Raw genomic sequence first — 12,875 nt, forward strand, 5'->3', positions numbered from 1 at the left:
ATCGATTTCCGGTTCAGATAACACCAGTTTGACCATTATCTTGAAGAATCAACATGCATTATATATCGTTCGGAGATGGCTGTAACATTCAGCTAAAGCGAACATGTTGAGTAAAGTCCGACTCAGGGTCTTCCGACTACGAATGCCGTACGGTTGACTGAACTTTGCGTGCTTGTTTGAAGAAACCGAGTAAGGTCTATCTATGCTTGTCATTGGCTGAGTGGCACTGCAAGAATAGTAGAATTAGAGCGAGAAAACATTTGAGTACAACTGTTATTGTTACTACGAAGAAATCGACCGTTGGATTGAGCGAGAATTCAGAGAGCTTACTGAGTGGCTCGGGCCCGTTACTTTTATGGGGGAGCAGTAACGGTGGCGTTGATAATTACCTCCTGCGTACCAAAGCTGATTTAGTAGGTATGGAAGGCATGGGGATCTGTTGAATCGTCATCCTCATAGCACATTCCCTTTCTCGTCTTTATCACATCCACTCACTTAATATATAATACGTACCGTCTCGTTGTATCATACCTTGTCTCCAACACTGAGGTATGCTCTCTGGTCTCCTGTCGTCCCGCCGTCTCTAATTATGTTCTCTTTTTAGCTTTTAACAGGATCTTGGTATGCGAACAGCCAGACGTGCCGAAGAGGAGGTTTAGCCTTCGGTACAACATCAGTAAATTCACACATTCCTTAATGTCCTTAATCAGCTTAACACACTTATCTCAAAACTCGTTTGCTCTCTCTCGCATCATTCACCTAGCATATCTTATATTTTTTGAGTGTGAAACACAATAAAACATATATATCAATACACCTCAATATTTTTTTTCTGAATACATTCAAGTTGAAATTTCGGACAAGTAGATCCATTTTCAACAAGGCGGTCAAGTGCAAATAAGTCTGTTCAAGGGCAAAATAGGGAATGTGTGAATTTCCTGATGAAGCAGAAGCGAAGATCCAGCTCGAGAAAGAGATGCCAAAAGAGGCAAAACAGAGACGCAGAGATAACTTAGTCCCACATGCCCGGAAATTGGGATGAATATCGCTGGGGGGGTATTTGGGTCGGGGCCGATGCCTCCTCGAGTTAACGCGTATGACTAGTAGTGGTGAGTGGTTATTCAGTGTTTCTTGTATGATTCCCGAGCTGAATCCTGAGCATTGCAGATGCGACTATCCTGTAGCACACATTCCTAGATAATGCCTCGAATCTCAACAACCTGGCAGCTTCTTTCAAGTTAAACTCGCACGTGTCTCATTTCATTTCAAGCGCCCGGCGCCCTATCACAAGAATATAATAATCCACTAAGGCATGATTATATACCATACCATACAATTTATGTAGTGAAAGATGAACGAACAGAACGATGTAGTAGGAGCATAATGCAGCTATAGATATATAAATGAAAACTCGATTATTTGAATCCTCCCTTTGAAAGCAATGCAGTGCAATAGCGAAATCGAAAACCTGAATGACAAATAACAAGAAGAGCAACCTTAAAAGTGACAAAAGACGTAGATGTAGGAAAAAGAAAAACCCCTACTATCATGATGCAGCTCCGGCATGGAGCACCTTCCGCCACCACCCCCGCTTCTCCACAGTAGTCGTATTCGACACAGCAGAGCTCAGGCCGAGCTCGTTAACGTCAACCCCTGATCGACCCCTAGCAACAGATCGCATACTCTTCATGGACGGCGCCCGTAATGAGCCAGTCCACTTCGAGCGCATACTCTGATAATCGCTCTCTGAGTCCTGGCGTACCGGAAGAGGGTGGTTCAGGTCCACGGAATCCGAATTTGAATTTGAATATAGGGATTCGTCTGCGAGTCTTGCTTCATCCTCATCTGCGTAAACTTGGACGTGCCCATCTTCTGTGGTAAGTTCTCGAAAGTGGTCACGCGGCTGCGCTGAAGGCTCGTGGAGATATGTGAAGGGGGTAAGTTGCCCTGGGCGCGTGACAGGTGCAGGATTAAACAGCGCTTCGATGAGCTTCTCCGTCCCGCGGATACCACGAGTATTCGGAAGTTGGCTCGCGTCCAACGGGTTCTTTTTCCGCTTTGAACCGGGTCCGCGTTTTGGGGAAGAGTGGGTTGAGACGGTAGATACAGAGGAGGACGAGGAGTTTTCGTTTGCGTAGAGATCAAGGGTGCGTGGTCGTGTTCGGAAGATGTCATTGTCGAGTAGACCGGCTACCCCGCTTAGGATCTCTCCTTTAGGGAGAGGTGGAGCGATGTAGGATGATTCGCCGCTGACGTGTTCCAATTGAACAGTGAGCTGTGAAGAAATACCAAGTCAAAAAAGAACAGAGAGACTGATAGGAGAAATACCTTGAGCGTAGCATTGGTCTTGCTCTGTCTAAGCAAATAGCGGCGAGTGACGACTCCGGCGTCAACATATTGAGCGAGATTTAGGCTCACGGCGCCAAGCCTAGGATTTCGCGGTGCATCTGGATCGCCTGGGATAACTCGCTGCGAAACATACTCAGCAAAAGACGACAAGAAAAAGCAACTGCAGAAAACGGACCTGCATGACGACGAATTTTGCCTCACAACCTCCGAGTTCGTTGGTTTCCCTGCCAATACCCATCTGGACCATAACATCAAGAGTGTGTTCCCATACCACGCTGTGTTCCTTTAGCTGTTCAAATGGAGTGTGACCTTTGGCAGGAGAATAGGCATTCGGAAGTGATTTAGCGAGAGAGGGGGATGGGCCTGGTGGGGTAGATTGGGGTAACCAGTCAGCGGAAAGGTATTGTGGGGGTACGTGTTGAGTACGAGAATGCTGGGATGATGAGGTTGTACTAGGGGTTGAGACGGTGCCCGTATTTGAGGTTGAAGTAGGGGATACTACAGGTGAGTTTGCAGATACGATGACTGAGGGAATGGATGGGCCATGTGAGTGGGATGAATTGGAGTTGGTAATGCTTTGAGCGTCTGAGGCATCGTTGACGTTAGCCACGTCTATTTCACTTTCGTGAAGCTTCTCCTTCTCTTTTCCTTTAGCTGAACTGGCACCTCCGTTCGGGGTGGTACTCCCCATAGCCCTGCCCTTGCCCTTCACCTTTCCCAATAGACCTCCACCAGACGTGACCCCCTTGAACTTCCACCGCACCTCGAATTCTCCATTGACAAACGGGACGCTGCTGAGCTGATGTATGGTAAGGCGCAAGAGAAATATAGCATGACGAGGCAAGAGATGCGCAAGCTGGGCACGAAACCCTGAGGAATGCACAGTGCCATTCGTAGGGCTAGCTGGTCCCGGGTGTAGTCGAGTTGGGGATTTCAATGCCCGGGTATCAGACGTAGGCGAAGAAGGTCGCTTGGCTGTAATAACGGGTGACAGGTGTAATTTTGGACTAGATTTCTTGGCGGGCCGTAAGGTGGAAGACCGTTCTCTGTTACAAGAGAGTAAGGAAGTTGATGATTCGGCACCTGGTGGGTGTCGAGAATCGTGGAGCAACATGTGGTGCGTGCTTCACGGTGGTGGAAAGGACAAGTGCCAATGATTGTGAATTGTGGACCGAATGCTAGCTGACGCGCATCATAAAACAATTACACAGATGGGGGAATGCAGTTCAACCGCTGTGCATGACACATATGAGACTTGCCTATTCTAGCTTACTAACCTCTTTTCACGTGGCGATGCCTACTGCAAGGCTGCATGCGTTGCGTGGATCAGAAAGTATTTCTTATTTCAGGAGAGCCACTACTTAACATCATCTTCTAGGAATTCCATCAACAGTTTACGTCCCACTGCCAGACTCTCAGACTGAATTTAATTCCGGGTTCCACCCGGGAGTAATTTTGACTGCCTCCTCGAACCAATAACGTTCTCGGGATTGGTTTCAGAACGTCATCAAGTGCCGTCGGATAGTTAGCTTGCGGCGGAGGCGTGCAGTACTAGAGTTAACTCAATCCGTCTGATGATAAGGTCCACATCGACGTAAATTTACCTTGACCACGCAAACAAGGTCTACTTGTTACAAGTAACCGGTACCACAAAAGGTTAGCAGTGCAGGGTCTACTCACATGCTATCAGTCACAAAACGAGAAGGTTTGAACCTAAGACAAGGCATCAGATGGAAGTCGAAGGCATTAATCACATCGACGTAAAGTTGCCTCGAGCACGTCAACAAGGTATGCCATGTTCGAGCAGGTTCTTGATGCCAGAAAAGGTTAGGTGACAGCTTTGGATGAGGTGAAAGAACAAGGTACGTCCTTGTCCTTTTGGCGAGTAGTGATGACTACGTAAAAAAACGCGCTGGCTTGAATTTCACGCATATGACCTGACTCGCGGAGGGCGAGCAAGGTTGCTGGGAATTACCTAAACCGTCTACAAACGAATGTCCAAAAAAGCGTCAAAGAGAGTGAAACAAACTCAAGAAACATATCCTTGTTCTGAAAACGGTTGCAAGACTAGACTGATATAAAGCAATTCTCATTCTCATCTTTTTTTAAAAACACAACTACTCCCAAGAGTGATTTGATATCCTTCTTGTTATCTAGCCACCATGTACCAAGTCCGTCCTGCACACCCAATCCAAACAAAAGCCATCTGGGATTACGAGGAATCAGTCACATCAACAATGGCTTCACAACAATCTTATCCTTCTAACGTCCAGCTTCCTCGCAAGTTGCAACGTCCACAATACATCGAGGTCCCTGCTCAAAATATTGCTGCTATCGATCCTGAACTGTCTCATGTACCGGTCGACTACGTCCGACGTGGTCTCAAGAATCAGGCGAACCAGTGAGTACCACTTCAAATCTTACAATAAGCTCCTTCTAACATATCGCTCAGGATGTTTGCTGGTATCTCAGCCCTTCAATTGTCTCCGAGCATGCATCGCTCCCAACTGCACCACACACCTAGTCTGACAATCCCGATTCGGCCATCCGGGCCCTCCTCTTCTTACCCAACACACATACTCGCTCTCTCCAAATCATCCACTTCCGATTCACATGTGACCCTCGTAGCAACCCACGCCCTCGTCCTCGCATCTAACTGTGCTTCACTCCCCCGCCTCCCCCCATCAGCCTCGTCTCACGGCGCCACAGTCAGCGTCACCCTCCCAGTACTCCCTCTCACCATACCCGCCCCGGCAGCATTCGCACCCTTACACACATTCCTCTACACCCATTCCGCACCCCAACTCCTCTCCGCACTCCTCCCAGCTATCCCGGGCTCCTTCCTATCCACCCTCACATCCCCACAAGCACTCCGCGGCACACTAGCCTCCGGACCTGCTCTCCACACGCTGTCCGCGCATCTCATGTCCTCGGCCCCCGGTATGGGTGCACTCACGAACGTCGCCCAGAATATCGCTGCTGTATGGAGGAACGCGGTTGCATTGGGCGTACATGATCCTGAACTCTGGCATTGTCTTGACTTGGCGTGGGAGGTCATTTTGGGTGCTATGAACCTTGGTGCCGGGGCGCGTTAATTCTAGGATTGATTAATTGTCTGGACTCGGCACTGGTGGCTGTCCGCGAACTCTTTCTCTTTTTCTCTTTTCCTTGGCCTTTTCTCGATCGTAACCCATCACTGTATTCCTGGATCTCTCCGCATCTCATCTCGTCGCGCATCTATCATCATATGCCTTTGTATCCCTGACTATTTCCCCTCTTCTTTTCCTCTTTTCCATATATCAAGACATCTCTATGACTGCCGAGATACCAAGTAAATTACGATCGGGAGTTAATGTGTTTGAGACTTTGTATCTACTATGTATCAAAACGATCAATATACCTCGTATACAAAAAAGAAAAATTCAATCTTGCTTGCGCCCCTGAGTTTCATTTTAGCTTGCCCTTCGAGTCATTTCAGAGAGCTTGGCGGCGATAGAATAACAACTCCTTCTGTAACTTGTAATCCAGGCTTAGCTTCATCAATTGAAAATGGAATTGGGCTTCGTGCCCATTAATGTAGTGACACGACCATCAATTCTTTTACATCAAATTACAGTTTATCTGGCTTTGAGTGATTTTATGGGCGCTTCTCTGCCAGTCTTGACATTGACAAGTACGGGCCGCTTAGCGCTCGATCAGAATTGTATCCGTGACTGATCTTCCAAATTCGGATCGTTACGGGCCGCCTTCATCGTACTTCACTGTCAACTGGAGAACGACTCCGACAACCTGCCGCTTCGTCTTAATTCCACTTGAATATCCTCTCGAAGGATTCTCTTGTATTCTGGACATCTTTTTCGTTTAGATGGTCGTGTATACCGATATCGATCAGGCAAGCAAGTTTCACCTTGGTTAAACTTAGGGTTTGCCAGTGCTCAGCTGGCGTAAGTGACCATCCTCGGGCTGTTTCTTTCACATTCATATCTTACAATGTGATCCCCTGAGCTCTACGGCTGTGCTCGCACAATCACCACCGTGATGAACCTGATGTTATTCAGAAACACTCTCGACACCGGTACCATGTATCCACTACCTACCATGCTCTTTTCACCAGCTCACAAGCACACCCTCTTCTTAATTCAAAACACTCCTGGTACCAGAGAGCACGAGTCCAACAGCTTTGGGCAGGATTATGACAGCTTGGTTCTTCGCAGATACTATCAATCAGCCGTTTTGCATGTTTTCCCAGTGTGGTTTAGATCTTTCATCTTCGAATTTTATTTTATTTTGGCGCGAACCGGACTTACGCGAGAAATTTACGCCACACCTCTGCGAGATGTCACGTGATGTCGATCACAGGTAAATATCCAGTCATTCCTATATAGATGTGACACCAACAAATACAATTACCCTCATGTAACATAGGCACTATTGGAGGGGTCCAGGAACTGGAACTGGAACTACTGTTCAACCGCGTCGTCACGGAACGACTCGGAACGCGTAACACGCGCTGCTGTCCAATTCTAAAATTTTAGAATTGAGCAGCCTTTTTTTCATGCATAGCCGCATATATATGCCGTTTGACCATCTAACTACTTCCTCAGGCGTATCATGTCGTCCCCAGGTCCCACTCTGCAACAGACGGAAGGTGAGTCTAGCTGCTTGACCTTCTACGTCGCTGTACTTGATACTTTTTTTAGTCGCAGACATAACCCTCACGGTTACGGCTGTCCTTATCACATCCCTCCGCTTGTGCATCCGTGTGCGGCAGAAGCGTCTGGGGATTGACGATGCATGGGTGGCTCTCGGCATGGTATTCGACTTTCTACTATTAATCTCCGATTGCTTGTATCTACAAGACTACGGTGAGCGTCTCCGCAGTGTGTTGGTTGCATATATCTTAGTGAATAAACACAGAAAGATACCCTCAAAACACAAGGATAGCATTATACTACATGTGCTCTCTTTTCTTCTTATATTTGAAGGACGTTGCTAATACTACATCAGGATCGCACAATTCTTTTACGGAGTTGTATGGTAAGACACTAGGTTCTAGTGGCATGGCAACGTGACAGAACTGACATGAACACACAGGTCATCGAAGTTATCCATGTTGTTTACCATTGTGCGACTCACAATCCCGGGAAAATTTAGGAGATTTCTTATGTGCGCTGTCGGTACCTTCGGCGCTATATGGGCTCTACTTTTTTCACAACTGTGGTGGATATGTGAAACTCAGCCCAACTGGAAATCGCAACCACATCCGCAGTGCGATCTCGGCAGGCGTGTTGCAATAACGCAGATGATCAGTGAGGATTCATTGTTCATAAATTATATCGGTCTTCTGATGTATTTCAGCCGACGTTCTTGCGGACTTTTTTCTCATCGTTGCTCCATTTTTCCTCATTTACAAAGTCAGATTGTCAAGGTCGCAAAAAGTCCGGATATTATCCGTCTTCTCTACGTCAGCAATCACCACAATTGTCAGTCTCACCCATGCGTATTACATCTTCGCTGGTGGAGGGCTCAAGGAGGTCATGGCTGCTATAGTCGAGGTTCGGTGTCCCTGTTCAGACCTCGAGCGCTGCTGATCACGCTTTAGGCTTCTATGTCTCTAATCGTCGCGAACTTGAGCGTCGTCGTCGCGTTTATCTTCCGTTTAAGTTCAGATGATGATTCACCATCCAATCCGACACCCATCATAACTTTTGGTGGACAACACAGGACGCGCATGGCTGCAACTCGTGTAGCTGTTGAAACCACCACGATCGTACTGGAAGATCTCTCCGAGTCTCGTCTTCGTTCTATGAAGACAAGCGACGACGACGAAATTATTTTGCACAACAACAGGGAGCGAAAGCAGACGAAGGAATGGTGTTAGAGCAGAAAAAAGTTAATTTTCCCGACTCCCATGTTAGCGGGGAAGGGTCTTTGTGGAATGGACACTTTTTAATTTCTTCTACTTTCCCTGGCAAATTGCGTATATTGATCGATCACGATCATTTTTGCCGTTCGTGTCTAAACCGTGCAATCACACTCCTTGTCCCCCTCTATCCCAATCCGAGAACGAAAATTTCAACACGGCCGCATTGGTGATCTGCACCATCTGTGCGCTAATTAAACGATTCGATGCAGAGCTTGAAATTCTGCTCGACAAGATGCATGTGGTGAGTTCACTGTCTTCATTCAAGGAGACGGGTATCTGCGCTATTTTTGCATCAAGCATCGTCCTCCCACCCTAGCTCAAGCTCCTGTTTTAACTTCCACCTATACATGTCTTGCATTTGATGGTTGTAGGTGGGGGCTCAGCCACTTTCAAACTCCGCGCATGATTTCGTCTCAAGAGGGTGAAGCCAAAATGAGTGTCCAATGGAAATATATACCGGTAGGGTTTTACCACACATTTGTAGTGAGTAGTTTGTAAGGAGTCATAGGCATGAATTGTCAAGCTGATATGAAAAAAATGGTGTCTATGGTGACCTGACCTACTGAAATGCTGCAGAATGCAAGAATATTTATATATTTTTCATAGCATACCAAGATTTAAAAAAAAAATATACCTGGAACAAGATTTGGGTGAGAAACTTGCTTGTGTCACTGGTGAGTGGTATATCTATCATCTTTGAGGTTCACTTCAACATGATTTGGGGGCAAGGATGACATTTGTGAGTAGTTACTAATAGTGATGTGCCAGGCTGGGCCTCAGGCCCTCAGGCCAAGCCAGGCCTATGCTGCTGGCTTGTAAGGGCCTAGGGCCTGGCTCATGATTTTCCAGGCCTGAGCTGTGGGCCTGAGCCCTCATCTGCAAACCACAAAGCTTTGTACAGTGCACAAGCTCTACAGCTTGGTCCCTACTAGCCAGTTCATCACAGTAGCTCCTTACTCTGTGAATATCTGTACAGACACTCACAGACCACCCAGTAAATATGAAATACCTGTTAAATTGCAATTTTTTTCACTGTTTATGTATGTACAGACACTCACAGAGCACTCAGAGTGAGAATTGTGCACACATTCACTTTGTACAGTTCACCCAAGGCATTTAGGTACAATGGCAATATATTGAATCACATGGTACAGGAACATCAGTATACTAGTAGTGAAATGATAGACTCAGAGCAAAATGAATATGTGACTTGACAGAAAAAACAGCTCTGCAACTTGGACACAGGAATGCAAAGACTCAGTTGAGGACAATCTGTAGGTGGTTATGTCTGGTCTCCTCAGTGCCATTGAGCTCCAGACTTGTGGCCCTGGGTAAAAATAATCAGCATCAGAAATTTCAAAGAAAAAAAATGTTCTTGCCATCCTGCTTCAGCCCATTCCTGAAGTTGTGCTACCAACATGGGACTGTGATATGGATGTTGAGGAATTTTTTTGATCATTCTGAGCATCTGGCAGTATATTGGGCTGTATTCCTTGGCAGAGAACTTGGGATAAGATTTGCCATGACCATTTTTAGCAAGGCTGTCAAGGACACAATTGTACTATAAAAACATCAGTACATAATGTCAGGCAGAAGGGAAGAAAGTACCATGGTGGAAACCAGAGCCAAGCATGAGATGGGCAATTGTTTGTGAAATATGTCTGGTCTCTTCTGTGCAATTTGATATGGCCCCATGTAAAAGAATGCAGTAGACACATCATGAAGAGCAATATGAGTGAAGTTCCTTGTTTTGCCCTGGTGATATTATTAAATGTATGTTGTTATGGTCAGCACACGATCACTTACCAATGCATCTAATCCAAACTGTAAGAACTCAGATCTAGCAAGTAACTGTGAAGTGGCACCTTCAATCCATGTTGCATGTTCTTGAGCAGGGACTGATGCAGGGGGGACAAGTGAGTATGCAATAGGTACTAAGCTTATAGCAGTTCTGATCACCATGTTGAAAGATCATTGTATAACTTCAAATCAATTGTATCAGTGAGACATTATGAATTAAGAGAGTGAAACATGACACACCAACTGAGCCATACTACACTTCTGCTCTGGCCAAATTCCTGGATTACAATATAAAACAAATTAACTCGTGAAGAAATGAACACTTACCAGCTTTGAATTGCTTTCCTTCCCTGTCCCAAGCAACTAAAGTTGCAATGAGAACTTCAGTTATAGACCCTGCAAGATCATTAATGGAAGTCAGGAATGGGTCCTCAAGTGCATGTTCCACATGACATTCTCCTTTGGTATGTTCAAGGAAGCTTTTCCAACACAGCCTGTACCAAGCTAATGAAGTAGGCTTGGGCCTATCATCTGCTTGTTGTGTCTGTCTGCTTCTCCTTGGAGCTTGTTAGTTATTGGTGCCCTCAGCTACTTGATGAAGCAGCTTGAGAGTTTCAGGGTCAGGAAGGTGAGGCTGTCCATTTTGTTTGTGATGGTGCTCCAATATGTCACTAGGCTTTGAGGGATAATAGTGAGCCTTGTTCAGAATAGAAACTGTTTCCTCACCTCACAACATTGTACCTGTTGTTGGTGTTGTGCACCTGCTGAGGGATCCAGAATTGTCATCATCCTCTTCCTCATCCTCAATGTTGCTGTTCAACAACTTGGATGCTCACAGTACAGATTGAGGCCTAACACTGTTGTCCTCCTCAAATAGGGCTGGATCCAGGTGTTGCCTCATAAAGGTGGTGTGCAGCAGTGGTACAACATTGGATGAGGTTTGATCACTGGCCATTTTTGCAGTGCACTTCTTGGCAACCTTCACACCAATAGCAACATAAGGATTATTAGTCTCTTCAAGACTGTTCAGTACTAGGGGGGGTAATGAAACCAAACCTTCTACCAGGTGGCTGCATTGAGAAAATGGGATTTGTGTTGTTGATACTCAAGGCAGGACTATTGGTAATTGCAAGTGAACTATAAGGTGGAGGGACAACCTGAATGTGGACATCAACATCAGCAAAAACAGGTAGTGATGCACCTAACCTTAGAATGACCCTTCTGGCCCCTATGAGCTGGTTCTGGACCCTGAGGGTTCACTGGGATATTGGAAGTGAGAGATGTGGAGCCCTTGGGAGGATGGCCTTGAGACTGAGACTTAAGGACTGCACCAATTTTTTGCATCTGATGGTTCCTACCTCTGGTCCCTGTATTTGGACGGCCAGAATGTTGTGGAGCACTGTCCTCAGCTACTGCTTTAGACAGACCAAGAGAAACAAGTGGCATGCTGGGTGCTTCGGTGAACTCTGCAGCTTTGTGAGACTTCTTTGGCAAACCTGCCCTGCCAGAAGCATCTGAGCCTTTGTGCTTTGACTTCTTCATCTTGGGACTAGCAATAGCATGAGGAGGCATGACTGTGAGTGCACAAGGAATAGAGAAGGCAGTGCAGTCTCAGTCTAACATTCATTGAATCACAGATGCATCAGCCTTTATAGTACTATAGTACCAGTGTCATATCTCAGAGCCAGTTGGGCTAGTGGATGTGAATAATGAGCAATATTACTTCAAAAAACCTCTACATACCCATGTAATAGTCAATGCTGCATGTTAGGAATCTTATGAAGAGTGACTCAACTTAACTGAGCCTGAGAATAGTACTATGCATTCAGCAGGTAAAAATAGATACAAGTCACAACAACCTAAAATGTACAATTTATGTGAAAAGGGATGATACCAGTGTGACATGACAGCAAACAATGTAATGAGATAGTGTGATGGTTACATTGAATATCATATATACACACTAATGGTCTGACTCATCATGAAAATCAGCATCAGACTTCCACTGCTCCAACTCAGGTAATCCTACAGGGGGAGATTGCAAAGCAATGCATTTCTCAACAGTCTGTGAGAAAAGCTGCAGATTCTTTCAGTGTCTTGACAGTGGATATGAGCTCTTTGTCATCCAGGAGACAGTCAAGGTGAGAGTTTAATAATGAAAGAATGTCATTGAAGGAAACAGGGTTCTCCATGTTGTCCTTCAATACTGAATGCCATTCTTTGGTGAGAGGGATCAAGTCTTTGCACATATTGCAGTGACCTATCTCCATATTATACAAGTGAATGGATGTGCATAATATCCCATATGATATGGGCCAGGAGGGATAATATTCCCAATGGAGGTGGTGTCTTACTAGGATGTGAAAGGCAGAAAAGTCACCAAATTCACTATCCTTCTGTGGTCAATGGTTCAGACAAATACCAATGGTTGATAACATAGTCATTTGTGGGGGACAAGGTTTTTTTTGTTGAACTTTTCAAGTGAACACTAGTGATGTAAAATGGACAAAGAAGTGTGGAAATCAATAACTGGCTTGAAGCAGTACTATGATCTCAAGTAAAGTCAGTAACTGGCGTGATGCAGTGCTATGACCTTCAGAATAATATGTTGCAGCTGTATGTAATAACTAGAGCTATAATATATCCCTGTGGATATTTCTTACTTTTCTTCAGCAATGGAGATCAAATTCACTAGTGAAATTGTCCCGATATGTGGCCTTGAATCCAACTCTCTGCTGCTCAGGCACTCACTATGAGTATGACACAGTCCAGAACAGAGTACACCCTTTGATGTAGTCTT

The 12,875-nt window shown here is 45.6% G+C and overlaps 4 protein-coding genes across 4 annotated transcripts; 2 read left to right on the forward strand and 2 right to left on the reverse strand.

The window, feature by feature from the left end:
* Positions 1-1,247: 1,247 nt before the first annotated feature.
* On the reverse strand, positions 1,248-3,656 carry BJ212DRAFT_1344175 (uncharacterized protein). The gene is made up of 3 exons (XM_041335257.1): positions 2,525-3,656; positions 2,329-2,469; positions 1,248-2,275 (listed from the first exon to the last, which is right to left on the reverse strand). The coding sequence occupies exons 1-3, from the start codon at positions 3,461-3,463 to the stop codon at positions 1,547-1,549; spliced, it is 1,809 nt and encodes a 602-aa protein (XP_041194786.1). The 5' UTR covers positions 3,464-3,656; the 3' UTR covers positions 1,248-1,546.
* Positions 3,657-4,586: 930 nt separating this feature from the next.
* Positions 4,587-5,444, forward strand: BJ212DRAFT_1268195 (uncharacterized protein; the record flags this gene model as incomplete). Its single annotated transcript, XM_041330716.1, has 2 exons — positions 4,587-4,750; positions 4,802-5,444. The coding sequence occupies 2 exons, from the start codon at positions 4,587-4,589 to the stop codon at positions 5,442-5,444; spliced, it is 807 nt and encodes a 268-aa protein (XP_041194787.1).
* Positions 5,445-6,861: 1,417 nt separating this feature from the next.
* BJ212DRAFT_72835 (uncharacterized protein) lies at positions 6,862-8,414 on the forward strand. The gene is made up of 7 exons (XM_041343932.1): positions 6,862-6,997; positions 7,050-7,214; positions 7,267-7,306; positions 7,357-7,386; positions 7,444-7,658; positions 7,708-7,904; positions 7,952-8,414. The coding sequence occupies exons 1-7, from the start codon at positions 6,961-6,963 to the stop codon at positions 8,228-8,230; spliced, it is 963 nt and encodes a 320-aa protein (XP_041194788.1). The 5' UTR covers positions 6,862-6,960; the 3' UTR covers positions 8,231-8,414.
* A 1,118-nt stretch (positions 8,415-9,532) lies between these two features.
* BJ212DRAFT_1298377 (uncharacterized protein) lies at positions 9,533-11,647 on the reverse strand (the record flags this gene model as incomplete). The annotated part of the gene is made up of 11 exons (XM_041332693.1): positions 9,533-9,602; positions 9,694-9,836; positions 9,884-10,030; positions 10,082-10,173; positions 10,211-10,226; positions 10,316-10,353; positions 10,403-10,569; positions 10,837-10,887; positions 10,912-11,097; positions 11,132-11,232; positions 11,282-11,647. The coding sequence occupies 11 exons, from the start codon at positions 11,645-11,647 to the stop codon at positions 9,533-9,535; spliced, it is 1,377 nt and encodes a 458-aa protein (XP_041194789.1).
* Positions 11,648-12,875: the final 1,228 nt, after the last annotated feature.

Source organism: Suillus subaureus (assembly GCF_016647635.1).
Source record: "Suillus subaureus strain MN1 chromosome Unknown BJ212scaffold_10, whole genome shotgun sequence".
Lineage (NCBI taxonomy): Eukaryota > Fungi > Basidiomycota > Agaricomycetes > Boletales > Suillaceae > Suillus > Suillus subaureus.

Coding starts and splice junctions, on each gene's coding strand:
- BJ212DRAFT_1344175 (XM_041335257.1), bottom strand. CDS start 3,463: ATGTTGCTCCACGATTCTCGACACCCACCAGGTGCCGAATCATCAACT. Junction 2,470..2,524: donor CAAAATTCGTCGTCATGCAG/GTCCGTTTTCTG, acceptor TATGTTTCGCAG/CGAGTTATCCCAGGCGATCC. Junction 2,276..2,328: donor AGACCAATGCTACGCTCAAG/GTATTTCTCCTA, acceptor ATTTCTTCACAG/CTCACTGTTCAATTGGAACA.
- BJ212DRAFT_72835 (XM_041343932.1), top strand. CDS start 6,961: ATGTCGTCCCCAGGTCCCACTCTGCAACAGACGGAAG. Junction 7,307..7,356: donor AGGATAGCATTATACTACAT/GTGCTCTCTTTT, acceptor ATACTACATCAG/GATCGCACAATTCTTTTACG. Junction 7,659..7,707: donor TGCAATAACGCAGATGATCA/GTGAGGATTCAT, acceptor GATGTATTTCAG/CCGACGTTCTTGCGGACTTT.